The 18,401-nt window shown below is 59.9% G+C and overlaps 1 protein-coding gene across 14 annotated transcripts in view; it reads left to right on the top strand.

Annotated features, from left to right (window-relative positions):
- Nucleotides 1-18,401, top strand: part of CACNA1G (calcium voltage-gated channel subunit alpha1 G) — a 62,494-nt gene that overhangs the window by 6,119 nt on the left and 37,974 nt on the right. For 12 of the 14 annotated variants that reach the window (XM_027625247.2, XM_027625240.2, XM_027625244.2 and 9 more), the window contains exons 2-9: nt 1,552-1,663; nt 2,001-2,134; nt 2,537-2,634; nt 4,753-4,912; nt 5,420-5,720; nt 5,891-5,983; nt 8,190-8,973; nt 10,877-11,253. In XM_027625247.2, coding sequence (XP_027481048.2) covers nt 1,552-1,663; nt 2,001-2,134; nt 2,537-2,634; nt 4,753-4,912; nt 5,420-5,720; nt 5,891-5,983; nt 8,190-8,973; nt 10,877-11,253 — 2,059 coding nt within the window. The remainder of the gene's footprint in view (nt 1-1,551; nt 1,664-2,000; nt 2,135-2,536; nt 2,635-4,752; nt 4,913-5,419; nt 5,721-5,890; nt 5,984-8,189; nt 8,974-10,876; nt 11,254-18,401) is intronic. The other 2 variants (XM_027625246.2, XM_027625235.2) reach the window with 1 other exon arrangement.

Here is an 18,401-nt window from a genome sequence, read left to right as displayed (position 1 = left end):
AGCACTCTCTTTATTTCCCCCTTCCATCTACTTACCCCAAAAACCTAGAACTGTTTTTTTTTTTTGTTGTTTTTTTTTTTTTACTCTTATTCTTGTGAGGAAGAGGCGGAGGCATGGGAAATTGCAGTATCTTGGCCTGTTTGGGTGCCTGATGGTGGGAAGGGAGGTGAGAGCAAAGGGCCTAGGTGGCAGAGGGGCCTGGGAGGGGATTGAGGGTGTGCTGAGCTGCAGGGTGGCCTAAGGTTCAGGACAGAGATGGGGGGGTGGCTGGGACCAGCTGGGAGGAAAGGCCTGGGGTCCCCGGACTGAGCCTTCTCACTGCAGAAGTGAGGTTATGACAGGAAGATTCCGCCTGCTCTAGGCCCTCTGCGCCCCACACTCTGGCTTGGCGGGTCGTGTCGTGGGCTGCCAGGACACCCTCCCCACCTTCATCCCTGAGGTCCCTCCTTTGCCCGGTCTCCACTTTCTGCTCTTTTCTACCCTCTTTGTTCTCCCCGCCCCGTATTTTCTTTGAGGAAAAAAAGAATGCTGGGTCACTTATCTATGAGTCCAGCATCCAGAACCTTCTAAGGTCCAGAGGCCACTTTGTACATTCTCCTATTGATGGACTGGAAGTGAGCCCCTTAATAAAATCCACTACGTGGAAAGACTTGGGGTCCGTGTGTGCAGAGTACTGTCTACTCTGCGTGGGCTGGGGACTCACATCTGGCCCAGGGCAGTGGGTCCTCGTTATTTAAATGTGGGAGTGTGTCTGGAGGCCATCTGAGGGCTCTGAGAGGCCGGGGGGCAGGTGGGTGGTGGGAGCGTCTGGCTCCTGTACTGTGGTGAAGGAGAGCTACCGCCATGGACCCTCTTGCCCGCTTCTGCCCGTCTGTCTGGTGCCAGGGCGCCCTGATGGCCCTCCCCTGCGCGCCGGAGCGACTGCAGAAAGAACTGCCCCAGATCAGGAGCTTGGACGCCTCAGTCTCCTCCCGGCCTCTCCCATGACCTTCAGCGCAGGACTTTGGCTCTCCTGGGCCTTAGTGTGCTTGGGTTCCGGGGAAGAACATGATCTACCCCGGAGAGCTTGCGGGGCTGTTGTGAGCATCAGATGTGGCATGGCGTGAAAGTGCTTGGTAAACTGTAAGGCAGGCATAATCCGACTTTAGGTTTGTGTCACACATTCACTACATTCTCTCATTTGCTTCTCACATCTTCCCTGTGAGGTAGGGAGCATAGGATTCAGATTCAGCAGCACACTCCTGGTGTCTGGCATTTCCGCCGGCACGATTGATTTTATCCCCCAAATGGCTTGTGCAAATAGTCAGGGTATTTGTGGCTTTTCCTACCTTACAGCTGAGGAGGCTGGGCCCGGAGAAGGGATGGCCAAGGTGGGCCTGGGCCTGGGCCGGGCTCGCTCAGACACACGGGCCCACCCTTTGCACCTGGCCCCGTCTCAGATGGGGGTGGGGGAAGGACAAGAAGCAGGAGGCTTGGTGGGGGGGAGGCAGGGGGGCACGGGCATGGCTTCAGCCCTGGCCAGCAGTTTCCTTGACCCCTCCCCCCGGATACCTGGTTTGAGCGCATCAGCATGTTGGTCATCCTTCTCAACTGTGTGACCCTGGGCATGTTCCGGCCATGTGAGGACATCGCCTGTGACTCCCAGCGCTGCCGGATCCTGCAGGTGTGTGTGTGTGCGTGTGTGGGTGTGAGTGTGCGCGTGTGTGGGGGCATGTGCGCGCGTGTGTGGGTGTGTGCGTGCGTGTACGCGTGTGTGGGGGTGCATGTGTGCGCGTGGGTGTGTGTGCGCGGGCGCATGTGTGCACATGCGTGTGGGGGTGTGTGTGGGGGTGTGTGCGTGTGGGTGGGTGGGTGTGTGGCGGAGTGCGGGGGGAGGGCAGCTCCTGAGCTGAGTAAGTGCGGACACCGTCTCTGGGGGAGGCCCTGACCTCGATGGTGGGGGAGGGAGTGGGGGGTGTCCTCCCCCCCCCAGTTTCAAAAGCCTCTCGTCCCCACATCAGGCCTTTGATGACTTCATCTTTGCCTTCTTCGCGGTGGAGATGGTGGTGAAGATGGTGGCCTTGGGCATCTTTGGGAAAAAGTGTTACCTGGGAGACACTTGGAACCGGCTTGACTTCTTCATCGTCATTGCAGGGTGAGCGCAGGGGCTGGAGGTGGGAGAGCAACAACCAGATCAGTGCGCGCCCCCAGGGCCAGGGTTCTAGGCCCCAGCACTGCCGCCCCCCCCGCCCCCCTGCCCAGCCCACTTTTGGCCATGCTTTCTCCCCGGCTGTCCACTCCGGGTCCGAGGCTGTCCTGCCTGGAGCGCTCAAGTCCCTGCATCCACACCATCCTCTGTTCATTTCCCGATGGGAATCTGTCCTTGGCTTGGGGGTGGCCTTGCCCCCAGGGAGCCGGCTCTTCGGGGTCCCTTGGTGGAGGAGGGGGAGGAGTCAGAGGTTTGCTGCCCCACTGCAGCAGGGTTCCTCATTGACCTCTTTTGACCCCCACGGCGGCCTCAGACTCAAAGGGCCTCCCTTTGGGCCCCTCCCTGCAGGATGCTGGAGTATTCGCTGGACCTGCAGAACGTCAGCTTCTCAGCTGTCAGGACAGTCCGTGTGCTGCGACCGCTCAGGGCCATTAACCGGGTGCCCAGTGAGTGACCCCTTGGCCCTCAGCCCCTGGATGGAGAGCCCCCAGAGGAAATATGGAAATCCCAGATCCCACCCCTACCTCTTGACCACTCACCGGCTTCATCAGGGCCTGGCAGTCCGAGGCAGACCTCATCACAGAGGGGCTCAGTGGGGAGCCGGGGCCACTGGAACTAAGTGGAGCCTCCCCCACCCACCCACCTGCCTGTGGCCCTATGAGAGTCACCTGGAAAGACCGTCACCCTTATTTTAGCCTGATTTGGGGTCAGAGTCTCAGACATGTGTCAGAATACCCCTTCCCTTCAGCTAGAAGACTGTTCCCTGCAGGGGGATAGGGGTGAGTGGGAACAGGGTAGAGAAGCCGGTAGGCCAGGGGGGCTGGGTACAATGTGGAATGGCCTTTTCTACCTAGAACGGCCTCTCACGCAGTCGGGCTCTCGTCGGTGAGACCATACTAGCCACAGTGAGCATGACTTCTCTCCAGACAAGGCCACTCCGTGTCTCACCCTGTGCCTGTGTCCCCTTCCTCCTTCCCACCCCCTTCCAACCCGCTGCCGCAACTGACTGCGGGACCATTATCTAAATTAAACCGCATTGGTTTCCCGAGCCAGCCAAGCTTTGGCAGCTCCAGCTCCCCCTACATCCTGCCCCCCCACCCTTGCTCAGGCCCCCTTTGCAAGTCCCCAACCTACAGAGACAGCAAATGGTCTCCACTGCAATCCCAGGAGTTGGGGGGGCCGGGGCATGTTTCTGGGGCTCTGTGCCTAACGTAGCGGCAGCCCCCTGTGCTGTGTGTGTGTGTGTGTGTGTGTGTGTGTGCGTGCGCGCGTGTGTATGAGATGCAGCTGCCTTTGGGTGGGCAGAGCTGCTCAATGTGTCCTCCGGGCTTTGGGGCGTTAGTGCTAACAGGAGCTGCAGACGAGGGGCATGCATGCTGTCACCTCCTCTCCCACCCCAGGTGATGGCTGGTAGATTTATAGGCCTCTGTCTAACCAGCGGTGTAATTCCCTTAATGCAAACCCCGAGGAATTGATCTCACTTGGAGCACAGAGGAGCTGAAGGAGGATGGGGCTGGAGGAGGGCGTGAGGGACTGAGTGAGAAGGCCAGGCTGGAAAGGCCAGGCAGGACGGCTGCAGGCACCAGGAGGGTTAATTAGCTGCTGCTTAGACACTTTTGCCCTGGAGGGGCAGGGGGCCATGAGTGGCACTTCAAGGGTCAAGACAAGCCATTAGAGGTCTGTGTGCTTAACAAGGGCTTGGTGGCCTGGGGGTGGCTCAGACCATGTGGGGCAATGGGGTCCTGGGCCTAGAGTGAGGAGGGAGGGCAGTATCTCCAACAGGGCTTGGCGGGGTGGGGAAGCTGTGGTGGCTTTCCCTGCAGAGGGACTTGTTCATTGAGAAGATGGACTTATGTCTCCTCGTCCCCGATGTGGGGATCTGCATCAACAGAGAATGAACTCGGCAGGGGGCTCAGAACCATAGTGAAGCTCAGGGCATCTGGACCCTTGCTGAGGGTCTGGCTCTCAAAGTGAGATTCCTTCCTTACTGACGTTCCTCCTGGAGTTCTCTGCCTCAGTTTCCCCAGTGACTGCAATGGTGATAACTGATGACTTAGAAAGGTCAGGTGACTGTGTCAGGTGAGAGAAGGAGGTAGGAAGCGAGTGTGTGTGTGTGTGTGTGTGTGTGTGTGTGTGTGTGTGTGTGTGTGTGTTGGGAGGCGGGATCCAGAAGCAGAATGCTGGGCAGCTCTGTGATACTGGACAAGTCATGTCGGTCCTCTGAGCCTCTTTGATCCTCATCTGTAAACCGAGATGATGTGGGGAGTTAGGTGGGGTGCGGTGCAGGAGACAGGAGCTTTGGAAAACTTGATCACTCTGGCTCATCCTTGGCGGTATTATGCGCTGATTAATATGGACACGCCAAGAGGGATAGTGGGCAGGGACTAGGGGCTGCCCGGCCTGCTTGTGAAGTTAGAGGTGTCTGTTGGTCTCCCCTCCAGCTTGAGCCGGGCCTCTCAGCCCCGGAAACCCCGATGGGCCCCCTCTGGGAGTGTTGCCAGGCCTGTGGCAGCCAGCCTAGCCCAGCCAGCCTGGCACCCCCAGCGTGGCTTCTGCCCCCACAGGCATGCGCATCCTCGTCACGCTGCTGCTGGACACACTGCCCATGCTGGGCAACGTCCTGCTGCTCTGCTTCTTCGTCTTCTTCATCTTCGGCATCGTTGGCGTCCAGCTGTGGGCAGGGCTGCTTCGTAACCGATGCTTCCTGCCGGAGAATTTCAGCCTGTGAGTGTCGCCCGGGATGGGGGTGACCTGGGAGTGGGTGTGGGGCTGGGACCCACCTCAGTCCCTGTTGCCATTGACATTGCTGTTTTCACATCGGTGACATGTCTGTTTCTCAAACTTGGCTACACATTGGAGTCACCTGGGGAATTAAAAACAAATTCCTGAGGCCTGGGTCCCCTACAGGCTCTGATTTCATCGGCGTGGCATTCGGCATGGCCTTGGGGAGCCTTACAAGCTCTGCCGTGAGCCTGATGTGCAGCCACGTTAGAAAACCATCACCCTGGGACATAACCTTTCCTCGTCCCCACTCTGGAATTTCACACTCAGTCCGCACACTCCTGGTGCCCTCCAACCCACACCCACAAATCCCGCCCCTGCCCGATGCGTGCCCGACTCTCGTCCCTGCCCTGCCTACCCTGCAGGTCTCACTGCACCCATGCAGCTCATCCTTCCTGGGACCTCTCCCCGGAGACCCCTGCTCCCAGCTCCTCCCTGTTCCCCCTGCAGCCCCCTGAGCGTGGACCTGGAGCGCTATTACCAGACGGAGAATGAGGACGAAAACCCCTTCATCTGCTCCCAGCCGCGGGAGAATGGCATGCGCTCGTGCAGGAGTGTGCCCACGCTGCGCGGCGAGGGAGGCGGTGGCCCCCCCTGCGGCCTGGACTATGAGGCGTATAACAGCTCCAGCAACACCACCTGCGTCAACTGGAACCAGTACTACACCAACTGCTCCGCAGGGGAGCACAACCCCTTCAAGGGCGCCATCAACTTCGACAACATCGGCTATGCCTGGATTGCCATCTTCCAGGTGGGACAGCCCGGGTACTGAGACGTTCCCCAGAACGCAAGCACCAGGACGCAGTCCGGCCTCAGAGCGGTCGTCCTCAGGGCTGGGAGGGGGCCGGGGCCTCTGAGGAGACCACAGGAGGCTTTAGGGGGGCCCCCCCGAGTCAGCCTGTCCCTCTGCACCCTCCCCAGGTCATCACACTGGAGGGCTGGGTCGACATCATGTACTTTGTGATGGATGCTCATTCCTTCTACAATTTCATCTACTTCATCCTCCTCATCATCGTGAGTGATTCCTTGGGCCCCTGTGGGCGGGGGAGTCCTGGGGAAACAGGTGGGGGGAACTCAGAGAGGGACTAGCTTGGTCTCAGGGACAGGTCCCACAGAGACTCAGGCAGAGAGGGCACCGGTCGTGAGGGGTCAGGTGGAAATCCAAGGTCAAGGCTTGGTTCTATCACTTAGTACCTTGGGCAAGTCATTCCCCATGAGCCCTCCAGCCTCACCCCAGGCCTCTGCTTCTTCATCAGTAAAATGGGTGATTCTCGACCCAGGGGGCATTTAGAAATAGCAAAGGGTGGTCCTGTTTTTCATGAGGTCTAGGGGACCACTCCTGGCATTCGGTTGGGGAGCAGGGGAGAGAGGTAAACATCCTGACATGACAGTCCCGCAAACGCAGAATTATGCCACCCAGACTCCCCGGCATTCAGTGTTGAGAAACACTGCACGACCTCTTGTTCCTTCCAGCTCAGAAGCTCCAAGGCTTCATGAGGACAGAAGACAGAGGCAAGAGAAGCAATGTTTAATAGTTGTCATTCCTACCATTCCTAGCTCATAACTGAACTGCTACTACTTACAGCTAATATTTATTGAGCACTTACGATGCACCAGTCCTGCTCTCAGCACTTTTTATGTGCTGGTGCCTTTAATCCTCACCACGATCCCATCATCATCTCCATTTTACCGAGAGGAAACCCACGTTTCCTCGTTCGTCCGACCCCGTCATGGGCTCTGCGTGTGCCGTGGATTGATCTGGCTGGGTGGACGTTGTTGCCGATGTGCGCTGTGACATCTGCTGCCTGCTTAGTCCTCACAGTCCCCCGGGCGGTGGGGCGGGGCCGGCGGGGAAGTGGCCCCATCTCTTAAACGAGAACCCTGAGCTTTAGAGGGCCCCGTCACTGGGCTGAGGAAGTGGCAGGGGCCGAGAATTCAACCCCAGGCTATGGTCTCCAAGTCCAGCCCTTCTCCAGGTCACCAAGAGGCCAGTGACAGAACCAGAGAGAGGGACAGATATTGAGAGAGAGAGATTAAGACAGAGGTTAAGATCTACTCGGGACCTAGGGCAAACTCCGGAGAGAGGTGGAGACAGACAAAGGGCGCTCTTGGCGAGAGGCAGAGGGTGGGTCCTGGGAAAGAACCAGTCCTCCAGGCCACCCCCTCCTGCCCCTGCATATGGAAGCGGGTCAGGTTTGGGACCTGTTCCCGTCCCCCACCATCACCTGGGGGGTGGCAAAGCCAGCATCTCTGGGAAGCATGGTCTTTTCAGTATGCTTCTCTCCTTGGGCTTGGAGGAGGGGAAGGAAGCAGACAGGGTGGTAAGGGGCCTATTTTCCACCCACACACCCCATGAAAAATCTTCCAAACAGCTCTCCGGAGTCATATTAATGAAGTTAATTATCATAATTACTAGGACACAATCTAGAAAAAAAATCCGCTTTGTCACCATAAATATTCATTTCCTTCATTCTGGTTTGTTGTCCCTGCGATGGCCATCCTGGAGTTCTGGAGAAACTGAGGCACGGGGACAGGGATGAGGGAGTGTGGGCAAGTCAGGGCGGCAGCTTGGCTAGTCTGCAGGGATCGGGGTTCAGCCCATCACCCTGCTTGGGGAGGGGAGAGGCGCAGGGAAGGAAGATACAGAAGGTCAACGATCAGGAGGATAGTGAGGCCCCATGGCTGAGGGTCTCACCCCAGGGCGTGCAGCTGGAAGTGGGACTAAATGCAGAGGTCTTGGAAACTGTTTTTGCCAAGACCTCGAAGGCTCAACCCAACGTGAGAACCCCATGTCCCCAAGATTGCATTTATCTCTACAGCCTTCTCTGCTCCTAACAGGAACTGGGGAGGGGTGCTCAGAATCTCCATGGCTGGCCATGGATAGGGGCAGGGAATTTGGGAGAAATCCTTGCAGGATACCATCGCAATCAATAACAATGCCTTGGAATTCCATAGAGCTTGGTCCAAGTCTCAGCTTCGTGTGTGTTAGCTGAATGATCTTGGGCAAATGCCTTGACCTCTCTGAGCCCGTTTCCTCACCTGTCAGACAGAGGTTATAAAAGTGTCACCTCTTGAGACTGTCACGAGAATAAAATGAGATCATGCTTGGATGGTAACTGAGCCCAGCGCCTGGCGTGTAGGACGTGCTTGGGATGCGGCGATTCGCCTTGCGGTTCCCTTTTCTTCAGGACATCTCCTCTTGCTGTCCCCACCCCAACAGGTGGGCTCCTTCTTCATGATCAACCTGTGCCTGGTGGTGATCGCCACGCAGTTCTCAGAGACCAAGCAGCGAGAAAGCCAGCTGATGCGGGAGCAGCGCGTGCGGTTCCTGTCCAATGCGAGCACCCTGGCCAGCTTCTCCGAGCCAGGCAGCTGCTACGAGGAGCTGCTCAAGTACCTGGTGTACATCCTCCGGAAGGCGGCCCGCAGGCTGGCCCAGGTCTCCCGGGCGGTGGGCGTGCGGGCTGGGCTGCTGAGCAGCCCAGTGCCCCGTGCAGGCCAGGAGCCCCAGCCTGGCGGGAGCTGCTCTCGCTCCCACCGCCGTCCATCCGTCCACCACCTGGTGCATCATCACCACCATCACCACCACCACTACCACCTGGGCAATGGGACGCTGCGGGCCCCCCGGGCCAGCCCGGAAATTCAGGACCGGGATGCCAGTGGGTCCCGCCGGCTCATGCTGCCACCGCCCTCGACGCCCGCCCTCTCGGGGGGCCCTCCGGGGGGCGCAGAGTCTGTGCACAGCTTCTACCATGCCGACTGCCACCTGGAGCCAGTCCGCTGCCAGGCACCGCCTCCCAGGTCACCATCTGAGGCATCGGGCAGGACTGTGGGCAGCGGGAAGGTGTACCCCACTGTGCACACCAGCCCACCCCCGGAGATGCTGAAGGAGAAAGCACTAGTGGAGGTGGCCCCCACCTCTGGACCGCCCACGCTCACCAGCCTCAACATCCCGCCCGGGCCCTACAGCTCCATGCACAAGCTGCTGGAGACACAGAGCACAGGTGAGTACTCTGGGGGGTGGGGTGGGGCATGCTGGGGCCCTGGCCTAGGGGCCGGGTGGTGTCCCAGAGAGGACTGGGGGCCCCTGATTCCCATTCTGCCACTTGAGGCCTTGGGACCTTCAATCAGTCCCGCCGCTTCTTTGAGCCCTGAGTTTCTCATCCCTTCAAGTGGGAATCTTAATTCTTGTGTTGTAATGAGAATAATAACCATCATGGGATGAACACCTGCTATATGCTCTGCTCTACGCTGTTTGCAAGAAGACCTAACAGTTGTTGACCAACTGTTCTGTGCCTGTCGCGTGCTTTGCAGGCGGAATCCCACTGGATCCTCTCAACGGTTTAGATGATAAGCTTTCTTACCGTCCCTATTGTACTGGTGAGGAAAAGGAGGCCTGGAGAGGTTGCTTGACTTGCCAGCTCAAGGTTGTGCCATTTGTTAGGTGTGAACTCAGGGCCATCTGGCTCCGAGGCCCCCAGGGGAAATGGTGTGTGACCACGGCCAGCCCCGAGCCCCACACTAAGGAGACTCTCGTGAACATAAGTTTCATTGGCTCCCCACAGGGAGACTGGGGGCCTAGAGCAGCAAGTCCTCAGGGGGCTGCTAGTCTGGTGGGAGGAACACCCGGTGTCACAGGAGAAGTGAGACACTCGCTGCCTGTGGGTGTCCTCCCTACCCCCTGTCAGACAAGGGTGGCAAGCCCTCCCCCGAAGGCAGACTCACTGTAGCCGAAGCCCAGGGTTTCAGGAAGGATGTGGCACGTGGGGGCAGTGGGACATGTGTGGGATGTCGTGTGAGAACGTGGGCCGGGACAGGAAGGCGCCGTCACAGAACGCCCTGGGGAGGGCTCCCGCGCCCGCTTTCTGGCCACCCTGCTGTGCGTTGGAAGCCAGTCATGTACACGCATGTTTCAGTCCCCCCCTGTGTGGAAGGCAGGGCTGGGGCTGTGGTCATTGCTGGCTAGCCCTCCCGTGTGCAATCAGAAGGGGAAACCTTGTTGGGTGCTTCCTGGGGGCCAGACCCTGAGCAAGATGCCTGCACCTCACCCGACGTGCTTTCCCGGGCGCTCTCTGAGCTTCCCTCCAGTGCTCAGACTCTACGATCCGAGCCAGATTTCAATGGCCATGGTATCTTGGGATAGGTCACTGTGTGCATGAGTGCATGCAGCCTGGTGTGTGCACGAAGGTGTCCAGTGTGTGTCCGGATGCACGTGCAGGCACATGTTTAGTGTTCATGTGTGTATGTGCACACATGTGTCTGATATGTGCAGTTGCGTGTGTGTACACGCTGGGGTGGTGCTCTGGTCCGTACGCACACCCACGTGTGCCCATGCCTGGCACATGGGCGTTATATAACGTGCGCGTGTCTGTGCACATGCGTGTTTGGCTGTGGAGGTCTGAGCGGTTTGCAAATGGTACGTATATGTGCATAGTACATGTGTGCATGTGAGCGTGTGTTCACTGCACGTGTGTACGTGCCTGGGTGTGGATGTACATGAGCACAGATCTGTGCGTGTGTTTCTTAAGGATCCCTTGGGAAATGCTACTCACAGCAGCATTGGTGCAGGCCTGGCTTTCCTGGGAAGGAGAGCTGGTCTAGGCTCCTTGCTAAAGGCTCCTCGGACAGGGGAGCTGCCCAGGACCTCAGGGGACATCAAGGCCACCTGCCAAACCCTAGGACCCCTGGCAGTGACTGTCAGTGGAATGCTATTGGCATTTGGGGCCATTCTGTTGCTCAGGACTGCCCACGCTGCAGGGCATTCAGTGCCCCTGGCCTGCTAAGTGCCTCGCACCCCTGTCATTAAAAGAACCCCATACTCCCCTACTCATTTTATAGACACTTTGAGGGAAGGGCCGCCTCAAGTAGGAAACCTTGGAGCCTCTAACCTCTCCCCTCCTGTCCTAGGCGCCTGCCAAAGCTCTTGCAAGATCTCCAGCCCTTGCCTGAAGGCAGACAGTGGAGCCCGTGGCCCAGACAGCTGCCCCTACTGCGCCCGGGCAGGGGTAGGGCAGGGGGAGCTCGCCGGCCATGAGATGCCTGACTCAGACAGTGAGGCTGTGTATGAGCTCACACAAGACGCCCAGCACGGTGATCCCCGGGACCCCCACAACCGGCACCGACGGAGCCTGGGGCTGGACGTGGAGCCCAGCTCCGTGCTGGCCTTCTGGAGGCTGATCTGTGACACTTTCCGGAAGATTGTGGACAGCAAGTACTTTGGCCGGGGAATCATGATTGCTATCCTGGTCAACACACTCAGCATGGGCATCGAGTACCATGAACAGGTAGGGGCGTGTGCAAGGGCACGGTCCCTGGGGCTGGGGACCCTCTGCCTTCCTGCCCTCCCACCCCCATTTCCAGTTTCCTCTGCATGCCGCTAGCCTGATGGCAGGGAGGACAGGAGGGAGACGCAACAATGTGTAGGGACTCTGGAGGGTGAAAACCGGTGAGTGTCACGCAGTCTCTCGGTATGGAGGTTGCCCGAGGCAGGCGCAGCATCTGAGCTGGGTGTGTTCTATCTGGGAAGGCTTCTCAGAGGAGGTGGGCTTTGAAGGATGAGTGAGTGGTGAGCATCAGACGTGGATAGGGCCTCTCCGGAGGGACAAGTCATTGGAAGAGATTCAGGTCTTTGGAGAAGATACAGAGGGGAGAGAAGGTGTTGGGGGATCCCCCCAGCCCAGCACTGGGCCCCCCCAGCCTTCATCTGATTCAGTAATTGGAGGTGGGCCTGACTGGAGGTGGGGGGTGGGGGCGAGGAAGAGAGGGTTGGTGGCTGCGCCTGGGTGGAGCTGAGGCCTGTCCGGTAGGGAGGGAGGCCATCTGCTCCCAGCCTCCGTTCCGGGAGCCTTGCTGTGAGTGGGGCGGCTGGGTGGATGAGAACGCCCAGCATGGTGAAGAGACTTGAAACCATCGCGTTTGAGGAATCGTTCTAAGAACTGGGATGTTTAGTCAGGAGAAGAGGAGGCTCAGCGGGGACAGGCGAGCTGTCTTCAAATATTTGAAGGGCTGTCATGTGGAAGAGGGAGCAGGCTTGTTCTGTGGGGCCGATGGCTGTAAGCAACGGGATCTGGGCTGAGCGGGAGGAGGCTGTTCTCACTCCCGGAGCTGTCTGAGGACACGAGGGGTGGCCTGGGGACCCCACTGCCCCCAACCCCCCAAACTGATTGGGGGGTGAGAGCAGGTCCCATGGGGCCTCCCAACAGGGTTCCTTCCAGAAGGTAGCCGCTTGCCCCAGTTTGGTCTTCTAGGTCACCCTCTTGGCTGATTCTTGGAAAAGCTGGGAGGGGGGTGCAGTCAGCAGGTACTGCCACCACAGACCGTTCTGTGTTCTTTCCTGGGTGTTCCTGCCTCCCTGAGGCTCAGGCAGGGGACTGGGCTGCCAAAACCCGACCTCTCCCGGTAGAGAGCTGAGGTGATGCACTTCCCCAGCCCCTGGTGGGACAGTTATGTGGAGGAGCTGGGGGGAAGGGGCTGGCCATAGCGGCAAGGTGGTCCTCGTGGCGGGGGCGGGGGGAGGGTCTGGGGCGAGGCTGGGGAGCATAGGTCCAAGCCAGGCCCGGAGCTGATGTGAGATGTTCACTTTTCAGGCGGATCAGAGCCCCCTCCCCCACCCCGCTGACCTCTGTGCCTTTCATGTCGTGCACACTCAGCTGCCCTGTCCAGCCAGATGCACCCCAGCCCCAGCCCCTCCTCCATCACCATCACCCCATGTGGGCACACCTTCCTCTCGCCTCAATGCTCCCCCCCACCAGGTGGCTCTGCCCGATTCCCTCTTCTTGGAGGTGAGGCGCAGGGAGGGGGCAGGACACCAGCTGCAGGGCCCGCAGGTGGGGACTATGGCACTGTGGTGAGCGTGTTGTGTCTGGGCGCCTGGGGCGTGGGTGTGTGTGCACACGCCCGCCCAGCCAGCCTCCTGGGGAGAGGTGCTCCACTCTGCCAGGCTGGTGGGGGCAGCCTGTTCCGCTGCGGGGACCCAGGCGGTGGCAGCTCTAACCTCCCATCACCCTGAACCTGAGCCTCCTCTCCCTCGGCCCAGTTCTGGCCCAGGTCAGATGCCCCTCCCCCCGGGGGGGGGGCTGTACCCCGCAATCTGCCCTGGCGGAGGCTGCTGGTGGAGGCTTCGGCTGTGATGGGAAGAAGCTGAGTCACAGAGACTGAGGGCCGCTGAGGCGGCAGCAAGAAGCCTTTCAGTTAGACGTCAAGAAGGACACCCCCTCGGGGAGGAAGTAAAGGGGATCGGTCAGGGGTGCCTGCAGCGTCCCCTGGCCCAAGTTCCTGAGGAAAGCAGGGGACACCGGCCACCAAACCCTCAGCAGCAGGGAGTCCCCACTCCGTGGTGCTACAGTGTCTGCTCCAGGGGGTAGTTCATCCCAGTCCCTGGTGGCTGCAGGCCACGCAGGGCTGAGTGGGAGTCCCCAGCAGGCCGGCAGGTGACTGACTGCTGCCCAGCAGCCTCAGGGGCAGGGGTGCTAAGAAGTCCCAGAAGCAGCCGTGGCCCTGTGCTCGCAGGCACTGCGGCGTGAACGTCCTGCCATCTGCGCCTTGGAATCTGAGCAGGCTGAGGGGGGCAGGCCGGGGAGTGCGGAGATGGGAGATGCGGGCGCTGAGAGACAGAGACACAGAGGGGAGAGGGAGGCGCCGAGGGAGAGGGAGACCAGGAGATGGGGTCCCAGAGGGCGAGGCGAGGACCTTGAGAGAGGCTGGCATAAAGACGGGAGGACCGAGAGGCAGGGACAGGAGCGACAGAGATAGGGTGGGGGAGATGGAGACAGACGGAGGCATAGAGACAGAGGGGTGACAGAGACAGAGAGATGCAGAAAGGGAACTGAAGACAGAGGATGAGACCCAGATGCAGATGGGGACATGCCCGGCAGGGCTGGGGACACAGGCTCAGATGGGGCCTCCCAGACAGGGGAGGAAGAGAGCCAGGGGAGACCCGAGGGAGAGCGGCCCGTCATGCCGACAGGTGAGGAGTTGTCCCCGCAGCGCCCCGAACGAGGAGATGGTGTCCATCAGTCCTGGTGCTGTGTGTCCTTCCCAGCAAGGAGCCCAGCCCTCTTTCCCGCCCCTTGCTGCTGCCCTCCCAGGCCTGACCTCTCCCACTGTCACCTACCTTACCCCTCAGTTTCCCTGCCGGGGATGATGACACCCCTCCCGCCCCTCTCTACCAGCAGAGGAAACCCCCGTCTTGTCATACCCTGCCCTACCCCTGGTAGGTCCCATGCTGCCCACACCCTCCTGTTTCCCTCACCCCTTAACCCACTGGCTGGTGAGAACTGTTCCTCCCAGAAAGACTAGTGAGGAGGACAAAGACAGGAGACGGAGGAGGGAGCAAACCTGAGGTTGTGTGACTTGAGGACAGAGGTGTGGTCTGATGGAGGGCAAGCCCGTGTGTGCCCCCCCATCCGTGAGGGAGCAGAACATGGAGCAAGGAACTTACTGTGATTTATCCATCCCTCTCTCTCACCTTCCGTCCATCCATCCATCCATCACCCATTCATCCCACACACCACATTGCCTGCACATCAGAGTTGGGGGAAAACATCCTGATTTGCAGTGTTTATAGTGTTTGCCAACTACCATGGTGTAAATGCTGTCGTCAAGCTAACAACGTGATGTCACTGAATGTGGGGTTGGGAAGAGACGTGTGCACACACCTGGCCTAGGACACTGTGTTCTTCCTTTCAGAGAGGTCACCAACAAGTGGACGGTCACATTCACTTGATGCGGTAGGCCCTCAGAGAGGGATGTGCGGAGTAGTCCGGGATCCGGCCTGTGGGGAAGGGATTCTGGGAGAGCCCCATGCAGGACGTGATCTGGGAGTTGAGTCTGAAGGAAGAGTGAGGTGTAGCTAGTGAAGGGTGGGGGGGAGGGCACACGATGGGGGAGGGTCAAAGGCACCAACCACCGAACACCAAAACTGAGAGATTTGTAAGGAGTTCCGAATGAGTGGGGCCCTGGGTGGGGGCTGGGATGGACAATAAGAGACCAGTTTGGAAAAAAGTTCAGGGCCAGGTCCTGAAAGGCACAGGAAGGAGTCTGGATTTTTTTTCCTGAAGGTGATAGTTTCCCCAAAGAGGTTTTAAGCAGGTCAGTGATACGAGCAGGTTTGTGTTCTATCAAAAGTCCTCTAGGGCCAAGGAGGGGAGGCAGGAAGCGGGGAGGCCAACAGGAGGGCCGCTGCAGTGGTCCGGACAGTCTCCACATCTCTGTCCCTGGAAGTGGAGGGAAGAGGGCCGGGGAGAGCTGACGGGTGGCTGGGTCTGCAGGACTCCACACCAGTTGGAGGTGTGAGGGAAGGAAGCAACAAGGACGAGACCAGGTTCCTGCTTGGGGTGGGAGCAGCGGGCCTTGAGCAGGTCGGGGCTGCAGGAGGCTTGAGACAGGGCACCCGTGGGACGTCCCGGGGCTTGGCTAGCCGCTGGCTGGAGCTCAGAAGAGAGGCTGCCTCTGCCTGGGTCTGCCCTGGGGCCAGGTGGCTCCAGGAGGAAAGGGATTGCGGGGAAAGGGTCCTGGGGACGCAGGGGCTTCCTAATCACCCCCTTCCTGGCTCTGGGGCGCTGAGGACGGAGGCTAACTTGATCTTCTAGAAGAGGGACAACAGAGAGAGGTAGAGGAGGGGCATGTGGCCCCGTGGTCTTCTGGGCTGCTGACGAGAGAGAGGCAGAGTCCCAAGTGGACTGCTGCTCAGGCCAGCAGAGGACAGGGCAGGTGATGATTCTGCTCGTTGCTCAGACTCTGGACCCATCCTGTCATTGTCGATACATCTCCAGGGAGGGTTTCTATTTATAAGTGAGTGAGGTCAGCTGTTCAAGGCGGGGGAAGCTGGGGGTGGAGTGGGGTGGGGGGTGGGGGAGAATCCAGATGTGGCAGGTCTTACCTTTGAGGACCCTCGCAGACTCCCTTGGGATCCTGCTGAAAACTGGGGGATCTCTCCCCAGAAAACACACACAGGCACGGACACCCCACATGCAGCCTTTGAAGACAAGGGTTTATGGACACCTCCCACCCCAAGCCTATCTCTTGGGCCTTCCAGGAGTTCTTGGCCTCCAGACAGAGGAGCCCTGGCTCAGGCACTGACGCTGCGGCCAAGCAGGACATTGGGGGAAGATCCTTCTAAAGCCGCCCTGGCCCCAGATTTCCAAAGTCTCTCCAGATGTAGGGGGGGAAATGGGTGCTGATTTGGAGCTGGCTGGCTAACGGGGTGCTCACATTCCTGCAGGCGTCCTCTGGTTCTAGGCTCCTCCTGTTCAGTCAACAGCTCCTCCTGTGCACAGCACGCTAGAAGAGAATAACAGAATGGCAGGGGCGGGGGACGGAGCCGGAAGCACTGGAGAAACGTAGGTTCTAGCTGAAAAGTTCTGCTTCATGGACAGTTATGCCAAATGTCTTAAGGGAGGCTCCTGGGGACAGAAGAGAGAGGCTCACACCCAGGTGGGGGCTTGAAAGGGCTTCGCAAAGGAGGTGGCTTTTGAGAGGGCCCTTGAAAGATAGGTGGGTTGGCAGCCGGGGCAAGGGGCCGAGAGGTCTCGGTGGAAGGATGAAGGGGAATTCAGGCAGCCTGCCTGGAAGGGCATGGGGGGGACACGGGACACTCTGAAGGGCAGTCTTTGCCTCCCCCACCCCCACCGGAGGTGTCTGAGCAGGAGCAATGTGAGTCCAGCGGTGTCGAAGGAAGCTTGAGATTCCAGTGGGTGCGGGCTCGGTTGAGGGAGGGGCCCAGAGGCTATTTCTGTCCTTCAGATCAGAGGCTGTGAGGGCCCCGAGTGTGGTGGTGGTGGAAAGAACAGGGGTGGGCGCAGCAATTCTATTGGCAGGGTCTGTGGGCCCGGCACCTGCCGTTGGGATGAGGGCCCACATGAATCCTAGATAACGCCCAGGTTCCAAGACAGAATTCTGGAGGGTGATGGAGCTGGCCGTCGGGGAAGGGTCAGGTTTGGAAGAGGGGGTGAGACGGTTTGTCTTGGACGCGGGCCATCTGGGGAAGGCTATCAGGCAGGTTGGCTCTCTGGGTGAGGAGCCAAGGCTCGGAGGGAGAGTGTTTAGTGTCGTCCACACCCCAGTGACAGCTGTGGGGTGGGAGTCGGGGAGCTGGGGCGCAAGGGGAGGGAGCGGCTCTGAGCTCAGGGGGGAAGGCAGCGGGAGAGGAACCCTAGCTAGGCTGGGGTTGGTGCCCACATGGGTCAGGGAAGTCAGGGGCACTGGCGGGGGGCGGGGTGGCGGGCAGCAGGCTCAGGGGCTGCCCTGGCCTCGGCAAAGAGGGGGGCTTGGAAGAAAGCCTGGAGAGAGCTGGGGTGCTGGGGCCCCGGATTTGGGGGGGACTAGGCCTGCACTCACAGGGAGGGTTCTGCTCTGAGGCCAGGAAAGGAGATTGGAGGAGTGAGGGAGACAGGGATAAGTGATGGATGGGCTGGGGCCCGGGGCCTGGGGCAGTGGGGTGTGTGTGGAGGGAGATGGAGGTGCAGGTGGAGGAGGGGAGCAGAGTAGGCTGCAGGTCGCAGAGCTGTTTGTGGGGAGGGCAGTGGAGCCCCCTGCAACGGGGGCCAGGTTGGGAGTGGGGACGAGGCCGGGGGCGGGGAGATGGAGAGGGTCTGGAGCAGCTCCCGCTGGGGAGAGGGGGAGCCCCAGCAGCAGAGGGTGGTGAGGGAAGGTGGAGAGCTGCCCTGAGGCCCCCAGCTGGCCTTGCCTTGTCCAGAGCAATGCTCAACACCATTCCTCAGCTGCGGCAGAGGCCCAGCGACTGGGGACTTACCTGGGCTGGGGCGGGAGGGCAGCCTTGCGGTGGCCCACCGTGGGCTCCAGGCCGAGAGGTGGTTCTGGCAGGGAAGGGGCAGGCGCCCCAGCTCCAGAGGTCGAAGTCGCAGGGGCTTCAGGCTGGCTGTCTCCCCGCTGAGTGAGCCCTGGGGGTGCCTTGTGTACTCCGCCTGTGTGTTTACTTGGGGCGGCTTTGAGGAGCTGAAAGGAGATTGTGGGGCGGGACTAAAGCCACCCCTGGTTAGGGGGCACTGGGGCCCAGGGGGCATGAGGGGCTGGAAGGAGATCTGCCCGGAGAGGCAGAGTTCCAAACTGGAGCGTTCCCTTGCTCCGAAGAACGAGGCCATGATCTGTATGGGGAAGCCTGTGGGCTTTCCTGGAAACCACCTGCCCCCCAGGTGTCTCCTGACTGCCCTCGGAGGAGGAGAAGGAGGGAAGAGGTCCCAGTGACCCTTACTCCATCGCTGTGGCCCGGCCTGGACCTCCCCTCCGGGGCGTGAGGGTGCAGCAGGCAGGACTGTCAAAAGCTGAGGTGAAGTGAGCCAAGGAGTCAGAGGTGGGGAGCAGAGATTTCCAGGTCAGCAGAGCTGTGGGAGCTGAGGAGACGAGGGTGCAGGGATGCTCGGGCAGGGCTGGGGTGCCCGTACGAGCCTCTGCTCTGCTGTCGCCTGGCTCGTCC

The sequence above is a fragment of the Zalophus californianus genome, chromosome 16 (genome assembly GCF_009762305.2).
Source record: "Zalophus californianus isolate mZalCal1 chromosome 16, mZalCal1.pri.v2, whole genome shotgun sequence".
Taxonomy (NCBI): domain Eukaryota; kingdom Metazoa; phylum Chordata; class Mammalia; order Carnivora; family Otariidae; genus Zalophus; species Zalophus californianus.
This window is presented reverse-complemented; position numbering and strand designations above follow the sequence as displayed.